General features: G+C 58.3%; 5 protein-coding genes across 5 annotated transcripts; 3 read left to right on the top strand and 2 right to left on the bottom strand.

The window, feature by feature from the left end:
• Positions 1-13: 13 nt before the first annotated feature.
• On the top strand, positions 14-709 carry ACA1_326270 (uncharacterized protein; the record flags this gene model as incomplete). The annotated part of the gene is made up of 2 exons (XM_004367749.1): positions 14-229; positions 290-709. The coding sequence occupies 2 exons, from the start codon at positions 14-16 to the stop codon at positions 707-709; spliced, it is 636 nt and encodes a 211-aa protein (XP_004367806.1).
• A 136-nt stretch (positions 710-845) lies between these two features.
• Positions 846-1,668, bottom strand: ACA1_326260 (uncharacterized protein; the record flags this gene model as incomplete). The annotated part of the gene is made up of 4 exons (XM_004367748.1): positions 846-1,042; positions 1,110-1,281; positions 1,361-1,438; positions 1,528-1,668. The coding sequence occupies 4 exons, from the start codon at positions 1,666-1,668 to the stop codon at positions 846-848; spliced, it is 588 nt and encodes a 195-aa protein (XP_004367805.1).
• A 316-nt stretch (positions 1,669-1,984) lies between these two features.
• Positions 1,985-4,043, top strand: ACA1_326250 (methyltransferase domain containing protein; the record flags this gene model as incomplete). Its single annotated transcript, XM_004367747.1, has 12 exons — positions 1,985-2,101; positions 2,176-2,259; positions 2,329-2,392; positions 2,478-2,521; positions 2,627-2,707; positions 2,785-2,847; positions 2,954-3,060; positions 3,164-3,303; positions 3,392-3,454; positions 3,533-3,724; positions 3,837-3,922; positions 3,981-4,043. The coding sequence occupies 12 exons, from the start codon at positions 1,985-1,987 to the stop codon at positions 4,041-4,043; spliced, it is 1,104 nt and encodes a 367-aa protein (XP_004367804.1).
• Positions 4,044-4,163: 120 nt separating this feature from the next.
• ACA1_326240 (uncharacterized protein) lies at positions 4,164-7,096 on the top strand (the record flags this gene model as incomplete). The annotated part of the gene is made up of 10 exons (XM_004367746.1): positions 4,164-4,279; positions 4,444-4,718; positions 4,830-4,885; positions 5,003-5,322; positions 5,463-5,614; positions 5,704-5,890; positions 6,011-6,134; positions 6,226-6,319; positions 6,408-6,817; positions 6,884-7,096. The coding sequence occupies 10 exons, from the start codon at positions 4,164-4,166 to the stop codon at positions 7,094-7,096; spliced, it is 1,947 nt and encodes a 648-aa protein (XP_004367803.1).
• Positions 7,097-8,901: 1,805 nt separating this feature from the next.
• ACA1_326230 (peptidylprolyl cis-trans isomerase, cyclophilin-type domain containing protein) lies at positions 8,902-12,056 on the bottom strand (the record flags this gene model as incomplete). Its single annotated transcript, XM_004367745.1, has 11 exons — positions 8,902-8,996; positions 9,190-9,377; positions 9,570-9,755; positions 9,891-9,980; positions 10,089-10,617; positions 10,738-10,875; positions 11,003-11,145; positions 11,248-11,311; positions 11,395-11,473; positions 11,602-11,765; positions 12,005-12,056. The coding sequence occupies 11 exons, from the start codon at positions 12,054-12,056 to the stop codon at positions 8,902-8,904; spliced, it is 1,728 nt and encodes a 575-aa protein (XP_004367802.1).
• Positions 12,057-12,227: the final 171 nt, after the last annotated feature.

The following is a 12,227-nucleotide window of genomic DNA, read 5'->3' as shown; positions in this document are numbered from 1 at the left end:
CTGGACGTGCACCATGTGCGACCACCTCCAGTTCGCGCGCAACACCAAGTGTCGCCGGTGCGGCGCGGCGAAGCCCACGCCCGAGGCGGCGCGCGAGTACAAGGCTCGCAAGCGCGCCGAGGCCCAGGCCGCCGAAGCAGCCCGGCAGGCGCGTGAGGCCCAGATCCAGGCCGAGATCAAGCGAAAGGCCGAAGAGATGGCGGCGCACGAGCGGAGGCTGACGGCCGCCGTGTGGGCGCAGGCGCGGCTGTTGCTCATCGGCGCGTGCGACGAGGCCAGCCCGCTGTAGCGGCTGCCGCCGGAGCTGGTGGAGGCCATCGGGCGGTGGGCCACGGCGCGCCAGGCCTGCTGGGCGTCAAGCCGGCTGGCCTGGTTCAAGTCGCAGGCGCGAGCCAACCCCGCCGACGACGGCTCCACCGCAAGGGTGCGGGTGACGACCTACGACGCCGACCCCTACGGCGACAAGCCGTGGCCGGAGGACATGCGGGGCTACACGCTCACTTACCACCACTCGCGGCGCAAGCCGGACCAGGCCGCCGACGACCCATTCACCATCGGCTGGTGGGAGACGCACGGGTATACTCATACGAACGGGTTCAAGGAGTACTGGACGGAGGCGAAGTTCCTGGCGAGGGCGAGCTACGACGCAGAGTGGAAGCGGTGGCTGAGCAGCAGCGACATCTCCGCCTTCAGAAACCTCAAGGACTAGTTCTGGTATCGATTCCCCAACCTAGGCGGAAACTAGTGTGGGTGATTGGAATCTGGTCCCAAACCTGGCTAAATGGCTCCTTGCTAAAAGGTTGTAATGTTCGAAAAAAAAGCAAGGCCTGTTACCAGCAGTGTAGTTAGTTGATGTTGACTGGCTTGTGGGAATGTTGGCCGCACTCCTTCGGAACATCGAAACGAGAGCTGGCCGGGTTGGTGGGCGAGAACTGGTCTGCCTGGTAGGTGTAGCTGGGGCCAGGGAAGGGCGAGAAGGCCCAGTAGTAGCCCAGGACGTTGGGTTGGCTCACCGGGACAGCAACCTCCAGGTATTCATTAGCTGCGTGCACGAGAGGGAACAAAAACAAAATCAGCTGGTGATTGGTGCTCGGCGAGGGCATCCGTACCGCTTGGTTGGTACTTCCACATATTGAAAACATTGTTATTCGTGTCATTGTAGACCTGGAGAAAAGAAGCCTTCTCTACCCAGGCCCACATCGGGGGCATCGCTTTTCCTTCCGTGCGTTTGGCGTGGCAAACACGCCTGCCGCCGGTGTTGGTGACGGTGTAAGTCCAGCCCTGTCGTCACGCACACACCTCATTAGCGAGTTGGCGAGCGGTCATCATCCTGCAGGCTGGTGGGAAGGGGTGACGGTACCTGGTCATACCTCTGCAGCTCGTAGATGTTGTTGTCGGGGTTGTCGAACGTGAGGATGTGAAGGGACTTGCCGGTCGGCTGCGACACATAATACCAAGCTGTACCGGCCGGTGGTGAGTTTTGTCGCCTACGGAGAAGAGTGAGTGGTACGCACTGTTGCCCCATACTAAGCCTTTGGTGCCGTTCCTGATCGCCACGACGCCAGAGGACTCGAAGGTTTCTGGCAGGTTTGGGCGCACTGGGGTCGGGGCGCCAGCACAGGCCACCACGGTGATGGCTAGGAAAATGCAGAGGGTGATGATGTGCATGTTGGCGGGTTGGCAATGCAAGTGCAAGAACCAGACCGGCCACTGCTTTCATATCGGGCACTACTGCGCCGCTACAACAATTTGACCAACCAGAGACAGGTGCAATCGCCGCTATCACCAAACACAGGCGGCGGGAGGATCGTCTGGCACTGTTTCCCAGCGCACCCTGGTTGGGCAAACCGCACCTCTCCCGAGAGTGTCCAGCTTGTGCTTGCAACCATCAGCGTTGCCCCACCCTTGGCAGTGACAAGCCCAGCTTTCTAAAAAGAAATTATTTCATTTTGTTTTTCTTTTTCCCAAGCACAAGTAAAAGAAAATGGAGAAGGTGAAGAGTGCAGTGAGCCGGGTGTATGGATCGGTAGCGGCCAAGGAGGACAGCGGCAGGGGACACCAGGAGGGTGCACGACGCGTCGCCCAAGCCTTTGGCTACACGGTACACCCTGCTGGCACATCTTTCCTCCAGCACACTATTTCGTTAATCTTTCATCATTCAATCCATCAAATTAGGAAGAAGAGCTGTCATCCATCCCGCAAGAGGCCAACATGGGCCTGTCATGTGGCAATTCGGTCAAGTACGCCAACCTCAAGGAGGTACCGCTCCCCCACTGGATGTGTTTTCTACGCTCAATTTCGCTCAATGCGCTTGATTCGATCCTGCAGGGCGAAGTGGTGGTCGACTTGGGTAGCGGCGGTGGTCTGGACTGCTTCCTCGCTGCGCAGAAAGGTGCTTGCTTTACACCATGGCCCAAGCCAAGTGGTGTCCACACGTGTTGATAATTAATTGACCGATGTTCTGTTGCGCACCACAGTGGGCAAGAGTGGCTCAGTGATCGGAGTCGATATGACGGAAGAGGTGTGTGCCTCTACTCTATAGGGTCCTATAGAGCAGAGGTAAAGCGTTTTGTATGTAGCAGGTGAGTTGCTTACTTGTGTGTTGCTGTTGGCGGGCGGGCGGTAGATGATCACGCTGGCCATGAAGAATGCCGCCAAGATGGGCGCCAAAGCCTCCATCGTCGATTTCCGTAAGGGCGAGATTGAGGTGCGTCAGTGATGACAGCACGACACACAACACGACACGTTCGTACAGTCACTGACTGGCCAGCCACCCGGACACAGAACATTCCCATCGACGACAACACGGCCGACTGCGTGATGTCCAACTGTGTCCTCAACCTCGTGGTACGTGGACCACGTGTCGAAGTCACGCATTCCACGCTTTGTCTTGATCGGCCCTCAACTAGTTCCCTCTCTCTCTTTCCTCTCTCTCTCTCTCGTGTACGTCCAGCCGGACAAGCAGAAGGCCTTCCGGGAGATCCACCGTGTCCTGAAGCCCGGCGGCCGCCTCGCCGCCTCGGACATCGCCCTCAAGCAGCCTCTGCCCAAGGAGCTCTGGTATACGACATGCACTCACGCGCTCATCGAGTTCTTGAGCTCTTACTGAGGGCCTGCCTCGCGTGATGACCAACTCAAACTCTCATTTCCCCCCCCCCACCAGGAGCGACTTGATGACCTACGTTGGGTGCATCGGTGGGGCGGTGCTCATCGAGGACTACGTCCAGCAGCTCAAGGACGCCGGCTTCTCGGACATCGTGGTTGTCGACACTGGGGCTGACCTGAACGCTTACACCGAAATCGGTACCAAGCGCCCTACAAAATGCTGCGCCTTGTGTCTGACCACACACACACACACACCACACACCACACACCACACAACACTCACCAGGGCCGAATTGCTGTGCGCCCGCGGCTGAGGACCTTACTGGCCTCGCGGCGGCGGCTAGTGCGGGTACTCTTGGCCCCGCGAAAGAACTCTCCCAGTCAATCCCACACGTATCGACTTACTCTCGGCTCTTCTTTTTTGCAGGGAGCTCCTGCTGCGCTCCCGCCGACTCGTGCTGCGCGCCGGCGACCAAGCCGGACTCGTGCTGCGCGCCCGCCACCAAGCCCGAGTCGTGCTGCGCTCCTGCGACCAAGGTCGACCCGTGCTGCGCGCCCGCTGTCAAGTCGGACCCGTGCTGCGCGCCCGCCCCGGCGTCGTGTTGTGCCCCAGCACCAGGTACTCTTGTTCCGCTTGCTGCAAGGCGGAACAAATCTTCTCCTAACGCCTCCCTGCGTGTGCGGATGTGTGCCGATGTGTGCCGTGTGTCGATGTGTCGATGTCGGAGCAGCGTCGGCTGGCTGCTGTGGAGAGAAGGCTGAGGGGAAAGGCGATGATGTTGAATTCGGCACTGAAATGACCAACATGCTCTCCAAGGTACATCCCCCCTCCTTCCTCTTCTACTTATTTTGGCCACTCACCCCCTTTCCTGCAGTTCGACGTCAACGCGTACGCGGCCTCGGTGCGCGTCATGGCCCTCAAGCCAGCACTGCCCTGAGCTGCTGTCTTCTGAAGCGAAGAGCTTGTGAGGTCGGCAATAAAAACGGAGTTTATTTATTTTATTTTAAATAACATAAATCAATAAAATAGCTATTTTGATTGTCTTACCGCAGTTGCTATGCCGTTGCTCGGGAAGAGGCCCTTCGAGCCCCATCCGCTCTCTCTGCGCGACCTCACGCACACTGACGAAGTGTGGGTCATCCGATTCACTGATGAGGCCTTCCGTACCTACGAGTACCGCCCCCAAATCCAAAAATCACCTAAATTTGTCCAATTTGTGGGCAAAAGAACTCCTTTTTATCAATTATGCTTTGATTTTTGATTTTTAGACTGGATCTATTTCCTCAAATATTTATATTTGATTTGATTTGATTTGATTTTATTTTGTTTGTGGCCAGGGAGTACATAGAGCGGTGGGAGCACTACCGGCAGCGGGTGTGGACCTGCCGCTACACCGGGCGCACGGGCCTCACCTACGAGGAGGCGCTGGTCTCGGAGGCCGACGCCACCCACCTCTCCCTGCAGCTCCCCGAGGAGCAGCTCACCGAGATGGCCCTCCTCATGCACAAGTTCGTGGGCGGCCTCGAGGCCCTCGTCGAGCACGTGCAGAAGCACTTCCGCGACACCGCCAAGAGCGGCAAGACCACCACGCCCACCAAGGCCATCATCAAACGTGCGCGCCACCTTTGTGTGTCGTGTGTGTGTGTGCGCGCGCGCGGCGAGTGGCGTGTGCGGCGAGTGCTTAGCGTTGCGTGCTTGTGTTGTGTCGTGTACGTACGTGTAGAGGTGGTCAGGGTCGTGGCCTACAAGGATCCGTACAAGGGCGCACCGTGGATGCTGGTGCCGCGCGCCGATCACTCTCGCTTGCCTTTCACTTTCCGGTGGTGTTCATATTGTATTGTACGTGTCGTGTGTCGCGTGTGTCGTGTGTGTCGTGTCGTGTCGTGCGCGACGCAGAAAGAGGATTTTTGTCGGAAGCACAACCTTACCGTGTCGCGCGAGTTGCCGGCGGCGCTGATGGAGGCCAAAGAGCGCTACGCGGAGCGGCACAAGCTGGAGCGGGACACCGACGGCGCGGCCGAGGACTCGGGCGACGAGGACAAGGACTCGGGCGAGCCCTCGCCCGCTAAGCGGAGCCGCGTGCGGGAGGGTCCCAAGGACGACCTCGAGCTCGAGGGGGCCGACGCCCAGCCGCCGGAGCCCTGCAGCGACTTCACCATCGAGCCGCGCTACGTAGGCGACATGCTCATGGCCTTCAACTTCCTGGTCAGCTATCGGTACTGCACGAAGCGCTTCTTAGTTGATCGTCGCTTGAGCACCGCACTCACCGCACTCCACACACACACACACACACACACACACACCACAACCCGAACGCACACGCACACGCACACGCACACGCACACCATACATGTAGACAAAAGCTTGGAATTCAACGCACGTTCACGTTGGGGGACTTTGAGAGCGCGTTGATTGACGAGTACCCGGCCGATTTCGTGGAGGAGGCCATCGTGCGCCTCCTCAAGGCGGTCTACCACAATGACCCCACTGCCAGCCGCGTGAGCACCAGTACGCCACCTTCACCCTCAGACCTAGGTCTGCAGTCCACCTCAACCGCCACCTTAAACTCGTGTTGCCCCCCGTGACGTCACACACAGACACCTACGATGTGGCGCTCTGGAAGTGGCTCAAGGCGTCGAAGGCGCTCGACCCGACGGCGGTGCACCTGCCCGGGGTGAAGCTGCGCGCCATGAAGGACGAGTCCTTCCACACACAATCGGCCCACGTGAAGATCGCCATCCTCGCCCTCCTCGTGCGAGCGTGCCTCGACTCTGCCGCCATCAGGTACAACGCGTGCGCGCAAACACGCTGCACGACACGACACGCACACGACACACACGCCACACACGCCATACACGACACACACGACACACGGTGGTTTTTGTTAACGTGTGAGGGATGCAGGCAACACCTGGACGAGAGCTACGAGACCTCGCTGGAGCTGCAGAAGGAGGAGAAGGAACACGAGGAAGAGGAGAAGCAACGCGAGAGGGTCACTGCGGCCTTTGAGCGGAAGAAGAAGCAAACGGTACCCGCTCTTTATTTATTTATTTAAAATTATTTTATTTCCGGTCTAATGTTTGGTTTGGTTTGTTTTGTTTTGTTTTATTTTATTGCAGGAGCTGAATTTGGAGAAGATGGTGGCCAAGCTTCGGGCAGTGCCGTTGGGCTTCGACCGGAATCACCGCCGCTACTGGTTCTGGCCTGCTGCAGGTACGACACACGACACGACACGACACGACACGACACGACACACGGCCAAGAACATACAGAGGGGTGCTCACCCGCTTTGTGCGCGCAGGGCCGCGCCTGTGGGTTGAGACGCCGCCCGCCTCGTTCTACGACTCGCTCGGCATTCGCCGCCCGCCTTCGCTGCAGGCCGACGAAAAGCCGGCGGACGAGCACAAGGGCGAGGAGGACAAGTCGGACCGTCAAAACGGCGACGAAGAAAAGGAGAGCAAGAAGAACGAAGAGAAGAAGAAAGACGAAGAGGAGGAGGAGGCCAAGAAAGAAAAGAGCGAGAAAAAGAAGCAAAAGAAAGAGAAGAAGGAGGAGAATGGCAAGGCCGACCACATGGATGAGGAGGAAAAGGAGGAAGAGGAAGAGAAGGAAGAAGAGGAGGAAGAAGAAGAGGAAGAAGAAGAGGAAATCGAGCAGGAAAACGATGGCGTTGCAATCTCGTCGTGGGCCTACTATGACACCATTGAGCAGGTACACCTTCTTAGCAACACACACGCGCGCGCACCGTCGCACACGCTAAACACGTGCGTGGCGCAGGTGGATGAGTTGATTGAGTTCCTGAACGAGGAGGGACCGCGCGAGAAGGAGCTGAAGGCCAGCCTCGAACGGAAGTACCAGAAGATTCTGGACGCCATGAACCGAACCTTCCACTCGACCCGCGCCCAGAGGCGCGCTGTGATGGTGCCGCAGTACGACCTGCCCGTGCGCCGCTCGTCCCGCATCGCTGCCGTGGCGCGCCCGCGCCGCTGACCTGATTGTTTCCACAATATCACCAACAAAATAATGTTACTGCCAACCATGAGGTTATGTCCCAATTAGGACATGTTATTTGTTTGGTGCAGCCAATGGCCCAGTCTCATTACATTCCTGGGGCTTGGCCCACCAGTTGCATGAAGGCCATGACAACTGAAAAATTGAACTGTGAGAGTGGGACAACTTCTGATTGCAGCCTCCTGGACATGATGCAAAGGGAGACCCAACTGCTTTTTCATTTTCATCATGCACAACTACCAGATCATGGAGCACATCAGCTGGCAAGGTTGTCATGCAGTCTGGGAGTGCATCCAAAGGGACAATATTGGCAGCCACATGGAGCTGAACTGGCGTTTCTTGGAGCTGCTTGTCAATGGTTCTGTGCAGGACCCAGGTTGTTGGTACCACAAACCAATGTACTACCACTTTACTATCCCAGTGATGGATGTCACAATTATATACTGATTGAGTTCAATACAGTTGGCTGAGGACCTGTGCAGCAGCTTTGATCAGCTCTGACGCCTTCATGTTGCTGGACTTAGCGCTCCAGGGCGCAAGCTTCCAAGACCTCTGGCGTGAGGCTTTTGATAGTGGTGAAGCGCAGGGTCTTGATCCCCTGGGCTCGCAGTGACAGGATATCATCCTTGTGCCTTCAATCATGGTCCACCAGAGAGGAACATGTGGATACATCTCCCTGTACCATTGCATCACCTGAGTTGTGCTTATCACGTGGCTGCAGCCATGCAGGGGGATCACATGATAGGCGTTTCCAGCCAGTACCCCATAGGCCTATGATGTCAGTGCTATGATGTTGCCAAGGCAAGATCACACAAGGGGAGGAAGAGCTACACATACCCAAGGCAATTTGGAATGGTTCAACGTCATCCTTGCCCTCAACTACGAGGACTTTTCTCTGGTAGGACCCCAGGACAGCCAGTTGACTGCAACTCCTTTTTTCATCTTCAACCCTAGCTCCTCCGTGACCAAGCAGCGGGGGCCACAGCGAAACCGCCACATCTTCAGGGCTGCGAAGTATCTCCGAGGCCAGGTGCGAGGACTGGACCCTGGGGATTCTAGCCTCGACAACATCGCCAACTACTTCCTGCTTGAGCAGGAGCAAGTAGAGGACATCATGCAGCAGGCGAAGGAGTGCGCTGACGGACAGCTGGGAAAGCTCGACCAGCTTCTAAGCCAGGAAGTTGTCGTAGTGCTTCGTCCGCCACGACCCCATCCTACGGTTGGTTGTGTGCATGTGTGCGTGGTCAGCCGTGGAAAAAGGGAGGGTGAGGGTGGGGTTCGCACGTCCCGCACAGAAAGCGGGAGCGGAGAACAACAAATGGCGCGTAACTGTGTACATTTTCAACAGAGAGGCGTTCCTTCTCAAGGTGTGTGAGAGGATTGACGAACTGGAAGCATCCCGTACGCTCACGCCTTCGGAGCAGTGCCTCTGGTGCCCGCTGAATCTAACAATTCCCGATTCAATCACCAGTCACAGGGGAAGGGAAAGGAAAAGAGAAGGTCGATGAAGGTGAAGGTGAAGTTCAACCTGCGCCTAGCAACGTACGCCTCCCATTTCCTATGTACGCTTTTGATGTTGCCTTGTTGATCAAGTCGTGTACAACCAGGAGTGGCAGAGCCGATTTCGCCGACAACTAGTATTCAGGGGCTGCGACAAGCGCTGGACTGCGAGTCAGAAGCAGGCGCACAAGAGCCTGTGGCAGGAACAGGATCCGAGACAACTTCTTGCCGGCATGCGGACCTTCTACCAGGCGGATGACTTGAAGTGGCCCGTTGAAGGCAGCCTACTCGGAGAGCAACTGGAGCACCAGGACAGCCTGCGGCAGCTCATACGGGCGGACGTGTTCGAGGTGCTTCCGAGCACGGCGTTTGACCCTCCCTTTGACGTGAAGGTGAGGCCGATCGAATGAACATCCACAGAGGTGCCGCAACAATAGCAATTCATTACGCCGCCGTGTCTCCAGCCAAACAAACAAAGGGAACAAGAGTTTAGAGAAGGGGGGAGGCGGGGGAGGGCGACCTTCTCCTGCGGTGGGCATCTTCCTCCTCCTCCTGGTGCTGCTGTGGCTCACGCGCAGGCGACGCCTTGTCGGCCGCCGCCGGTTCGTCGTGATCGCCGTTGGTGGTGGCGGCTGTGGGGGTGAGGGGCGAGCGAGAGCCCTTCCTGGCGTCGCGCCCGCGCTCCCGGGCGTCGCGTCGGGACACGGCGGCGGCCGAGATGTCGTCCCGCGAGTTGCCGTCCAGGTCGGCGATGCTGCCCCTGTCGCTCTCCCTCTCCCCGCCGCCTCCGCGCCTCATCTGCTGCTGCTGCTGCTGCTGCTGGCCCCTGAAGCCGCGCGCCTCACCGCCATCGCGTCTGCACACACGCACACGCACACAACCATGCGTGCGTAAGCAACCGCACACGCACGCACGCACGCACGCACCACCACACACACGCGCGCAAGCGTACCCGTATCTGGAGCGATCCTGGTAGTCGTCACGGCGGTAGTCGCGGTCGCGGTCGTTGTAGCCTCTCCGGGTGTCGCTGCGGCGGTCGCGACCGTAGTCCGAGGAGCGGTGGTCGTAGGCGTCGCGGTCCTGCCCGATCCTCTCGCGGTCCCACGCGTTGTATCGATCGCGCGGGTTGTAGGGGCGGCTCGCCGTCCCATCGCGCTCATCGTACAGGCTGCAGTGCCCACGCGCGCGTGAGTTGGCATTTGACACGCACCGCACACACGATACGACACGTGTGTGTGTGTGTGTGTGTGTGTGTGTGCGGTGTGTCACGTACTTGGTGTGGCGGGCGCGGTATTTGACGCCGCCGCGGCCCTTGATGTTGCGGCCATCGCCGTCCCTCCTGTCGCGTTCGGGCACGGGACTCCTGCCAGCCACACAAACATGCAGCACGTTGTGTTGAGAAAAACACACTCGACTTTTGGTGTGTCGTGGTCGTGTGTGTCGTGTGCGGTGTGTGTGTGTCGTGTCGTACTTGTCCTTGGCATCGCGCTCCTTGCTCTTGCTTCGGCTGCGGCTCCTGCTGCTATCGCTGTCGCTGCTGCTGCGGCTGCGGCTTCGACTCCTCCGGCTCTTCCTCCGGCTCCTCCTGTCCCTGTCCCGCGCCTTCCTGTCCGCCTCGTCATCGCTGTCGTCCGCTCGCTTCCGCTTCTCCTTCTTCTCCTCCTTCGGCTCCTCCTTCATACGGTCGTCGTCCTTCTTGTCGACGTCATCGCCATCGCGCTTCTCGTCCTTCACCTCCTTCTTGTCGTCGTCGGGCTTCCTCGCCTTCTTCTCGTCATCGTCGCGGTCGTCGTCGGAGCTGTGGTCGGACTCGGAATCGGAATCGGAGCTGCTCCTCCTTCGGCTCTTCTTCTTTCGCTTTCGCTCTTCGCGCCTCCTCCGCCTTCGCTCCTTCCTCTTCCTCTTCTTCTCCTTCTTCTTGCGCCTCCGCTTCTCGCGCTCGCTCTCCGACGACGACGACGAGCTCTCCGACTCGGAATCCGACGAGCCCGACGCCGACTCTGAAAGTGTAGCGCGCATGTGTGTCGTGTGCGGTGGTGCGTGTCGTGTGGCACGAGTTAGATCGTGTGCGCACACACGTGCGCGGTTGCAATGCAGCGGAGCATTGGGGTGGGGCGTACCTGACTCAGAGTCGGAGCGGGAGCGCTTCTTCTTGGACTTCTTCTTGGCGGCAGCGCCGCCGGCGGAAGTCTCCGCCAGGGCCTGTTCGTCGGCGGGCTTGCCCTCCGTCGCCGCCGTCCCGCTCTGCGCGGCCTTGGCTGTATTATTGGACAACAAGTGAGCAAAAGTGGAAGAAGACGACACACACGACACGCACACAACGCGCACACGACACGCAACACGCCACGCGCACGACAAAGATGGGAAATTGATGGCGCGAGGTACCGACGGCGGACTTCTTGATGAGCTCGCCGCAGTTGGCGATGGACACGTAGGAGAAGGGCTTGTCGCTCTTGTCGGTGAGCTCGTTCTCCACGATCTTGATCACCTCCTGACCCGCAATCACGCGGCCAAACACCACGTGCTTGCTGTCATCCCGCACACGCACACGCACAACACACACACACAACCAGAGGTGAGTCAAAGAGACGCACACGACACACACACACGACATACGAGTGATGACTTACCCGTCCAAGTGGGGCGTGGACACGGTGGTGATGAAGAACTGGGAGCCGTTGGTGTTGGGACCGGCTGGCGACAGAATTGAGTTTCAGTCAACGGCGGCTGCGGCGGCGGCTTGGGCTGAGCTGGGCTGGGCTGGGCTGGGCACGCACCGTTGGCCATGGAGAGCAGGAAGGGCTCGGTGTGCTTGCGCTTGAAGTTCTCGTCGTTGAACGTGCGCCCGTAGATCGACTCGCCGCCCGTGCCGTTGCCCTTGGTGAAGTCACCACCCTGAGCGTAGTCACCGCACGACGCACATGCGCGGTTGGTAAGAATGTTGAGGAGGAAAGAAGAAGGAAAGAGAGGGAGAAAAGGCGAACCTGGATCATGAAGCCCTTGATGATGCGGTGGAAGCACGAGCCACGCAAGTGGAGGGGCTTGCCGGAGAGCTTGCTGATGCCCTTCTCGCCGGTGCACAGCGCACGGAAGTTCTCGGCCGTCTTGGGCGTGACATCCGTGTAGAGCTCGAAGATCACGCGGCCGACTGGGTGCGCACACGGTCACAACGCAGCGCACCCACAAACAAGAAGATGAATGAGATGCAGAAGTAAATTGATGAAAAATTCTGAATATTGTAGAATTTGATTCGTTGGGGCGGATCTGAGCTAACAATTGAAGTGGAGGCGATCTGGCCTCACTCGGTTACACGATTATGACCAATGTAGGAGAAGATGGAGTCTAAAATGATGTCAAATTCAAAAAGGGAAGGAAGCGAGGGCGTACTGGGCTTGTTGTCGATGGTGATGTCGAAAAAGGTGCGCGGGAAATCCGACATGTCGAGATCTGCACGACGCCACTGATGATTACTTGCAAAGGGTACTCAACCCGCAACTGCCGGTGATGGCAGCTCGATCAAATCAAGAGTCTTGGATCGCGCAGAGAAAAAGAAAAGAAAAAGAGCTTGTTGTTTCCTTAAAGCACCGGCTGACGTCAGCAGCTTTTTGCT

The sequence above is a fragment of the Acanthamoeba castellanii genome (genome assembly GCF_000313135.1).
Source record: "Acanthamoeba castellanii str. Neff unplaced genomic scaffold scf7180000084504, whole genome shotgun sequence".
In the NCBI taxonomy this organism is placed as follows: domain Eukaryota; phylum Discosea; order Longamoebia; family Acanthamoebidae; genus Acanthamoeba; species Acanthamoeba castellanii.
Note: the sequence above shows the minus strand (reverse complement) of the source record. Positions and strands in the feature narration are given on the sequence as shown.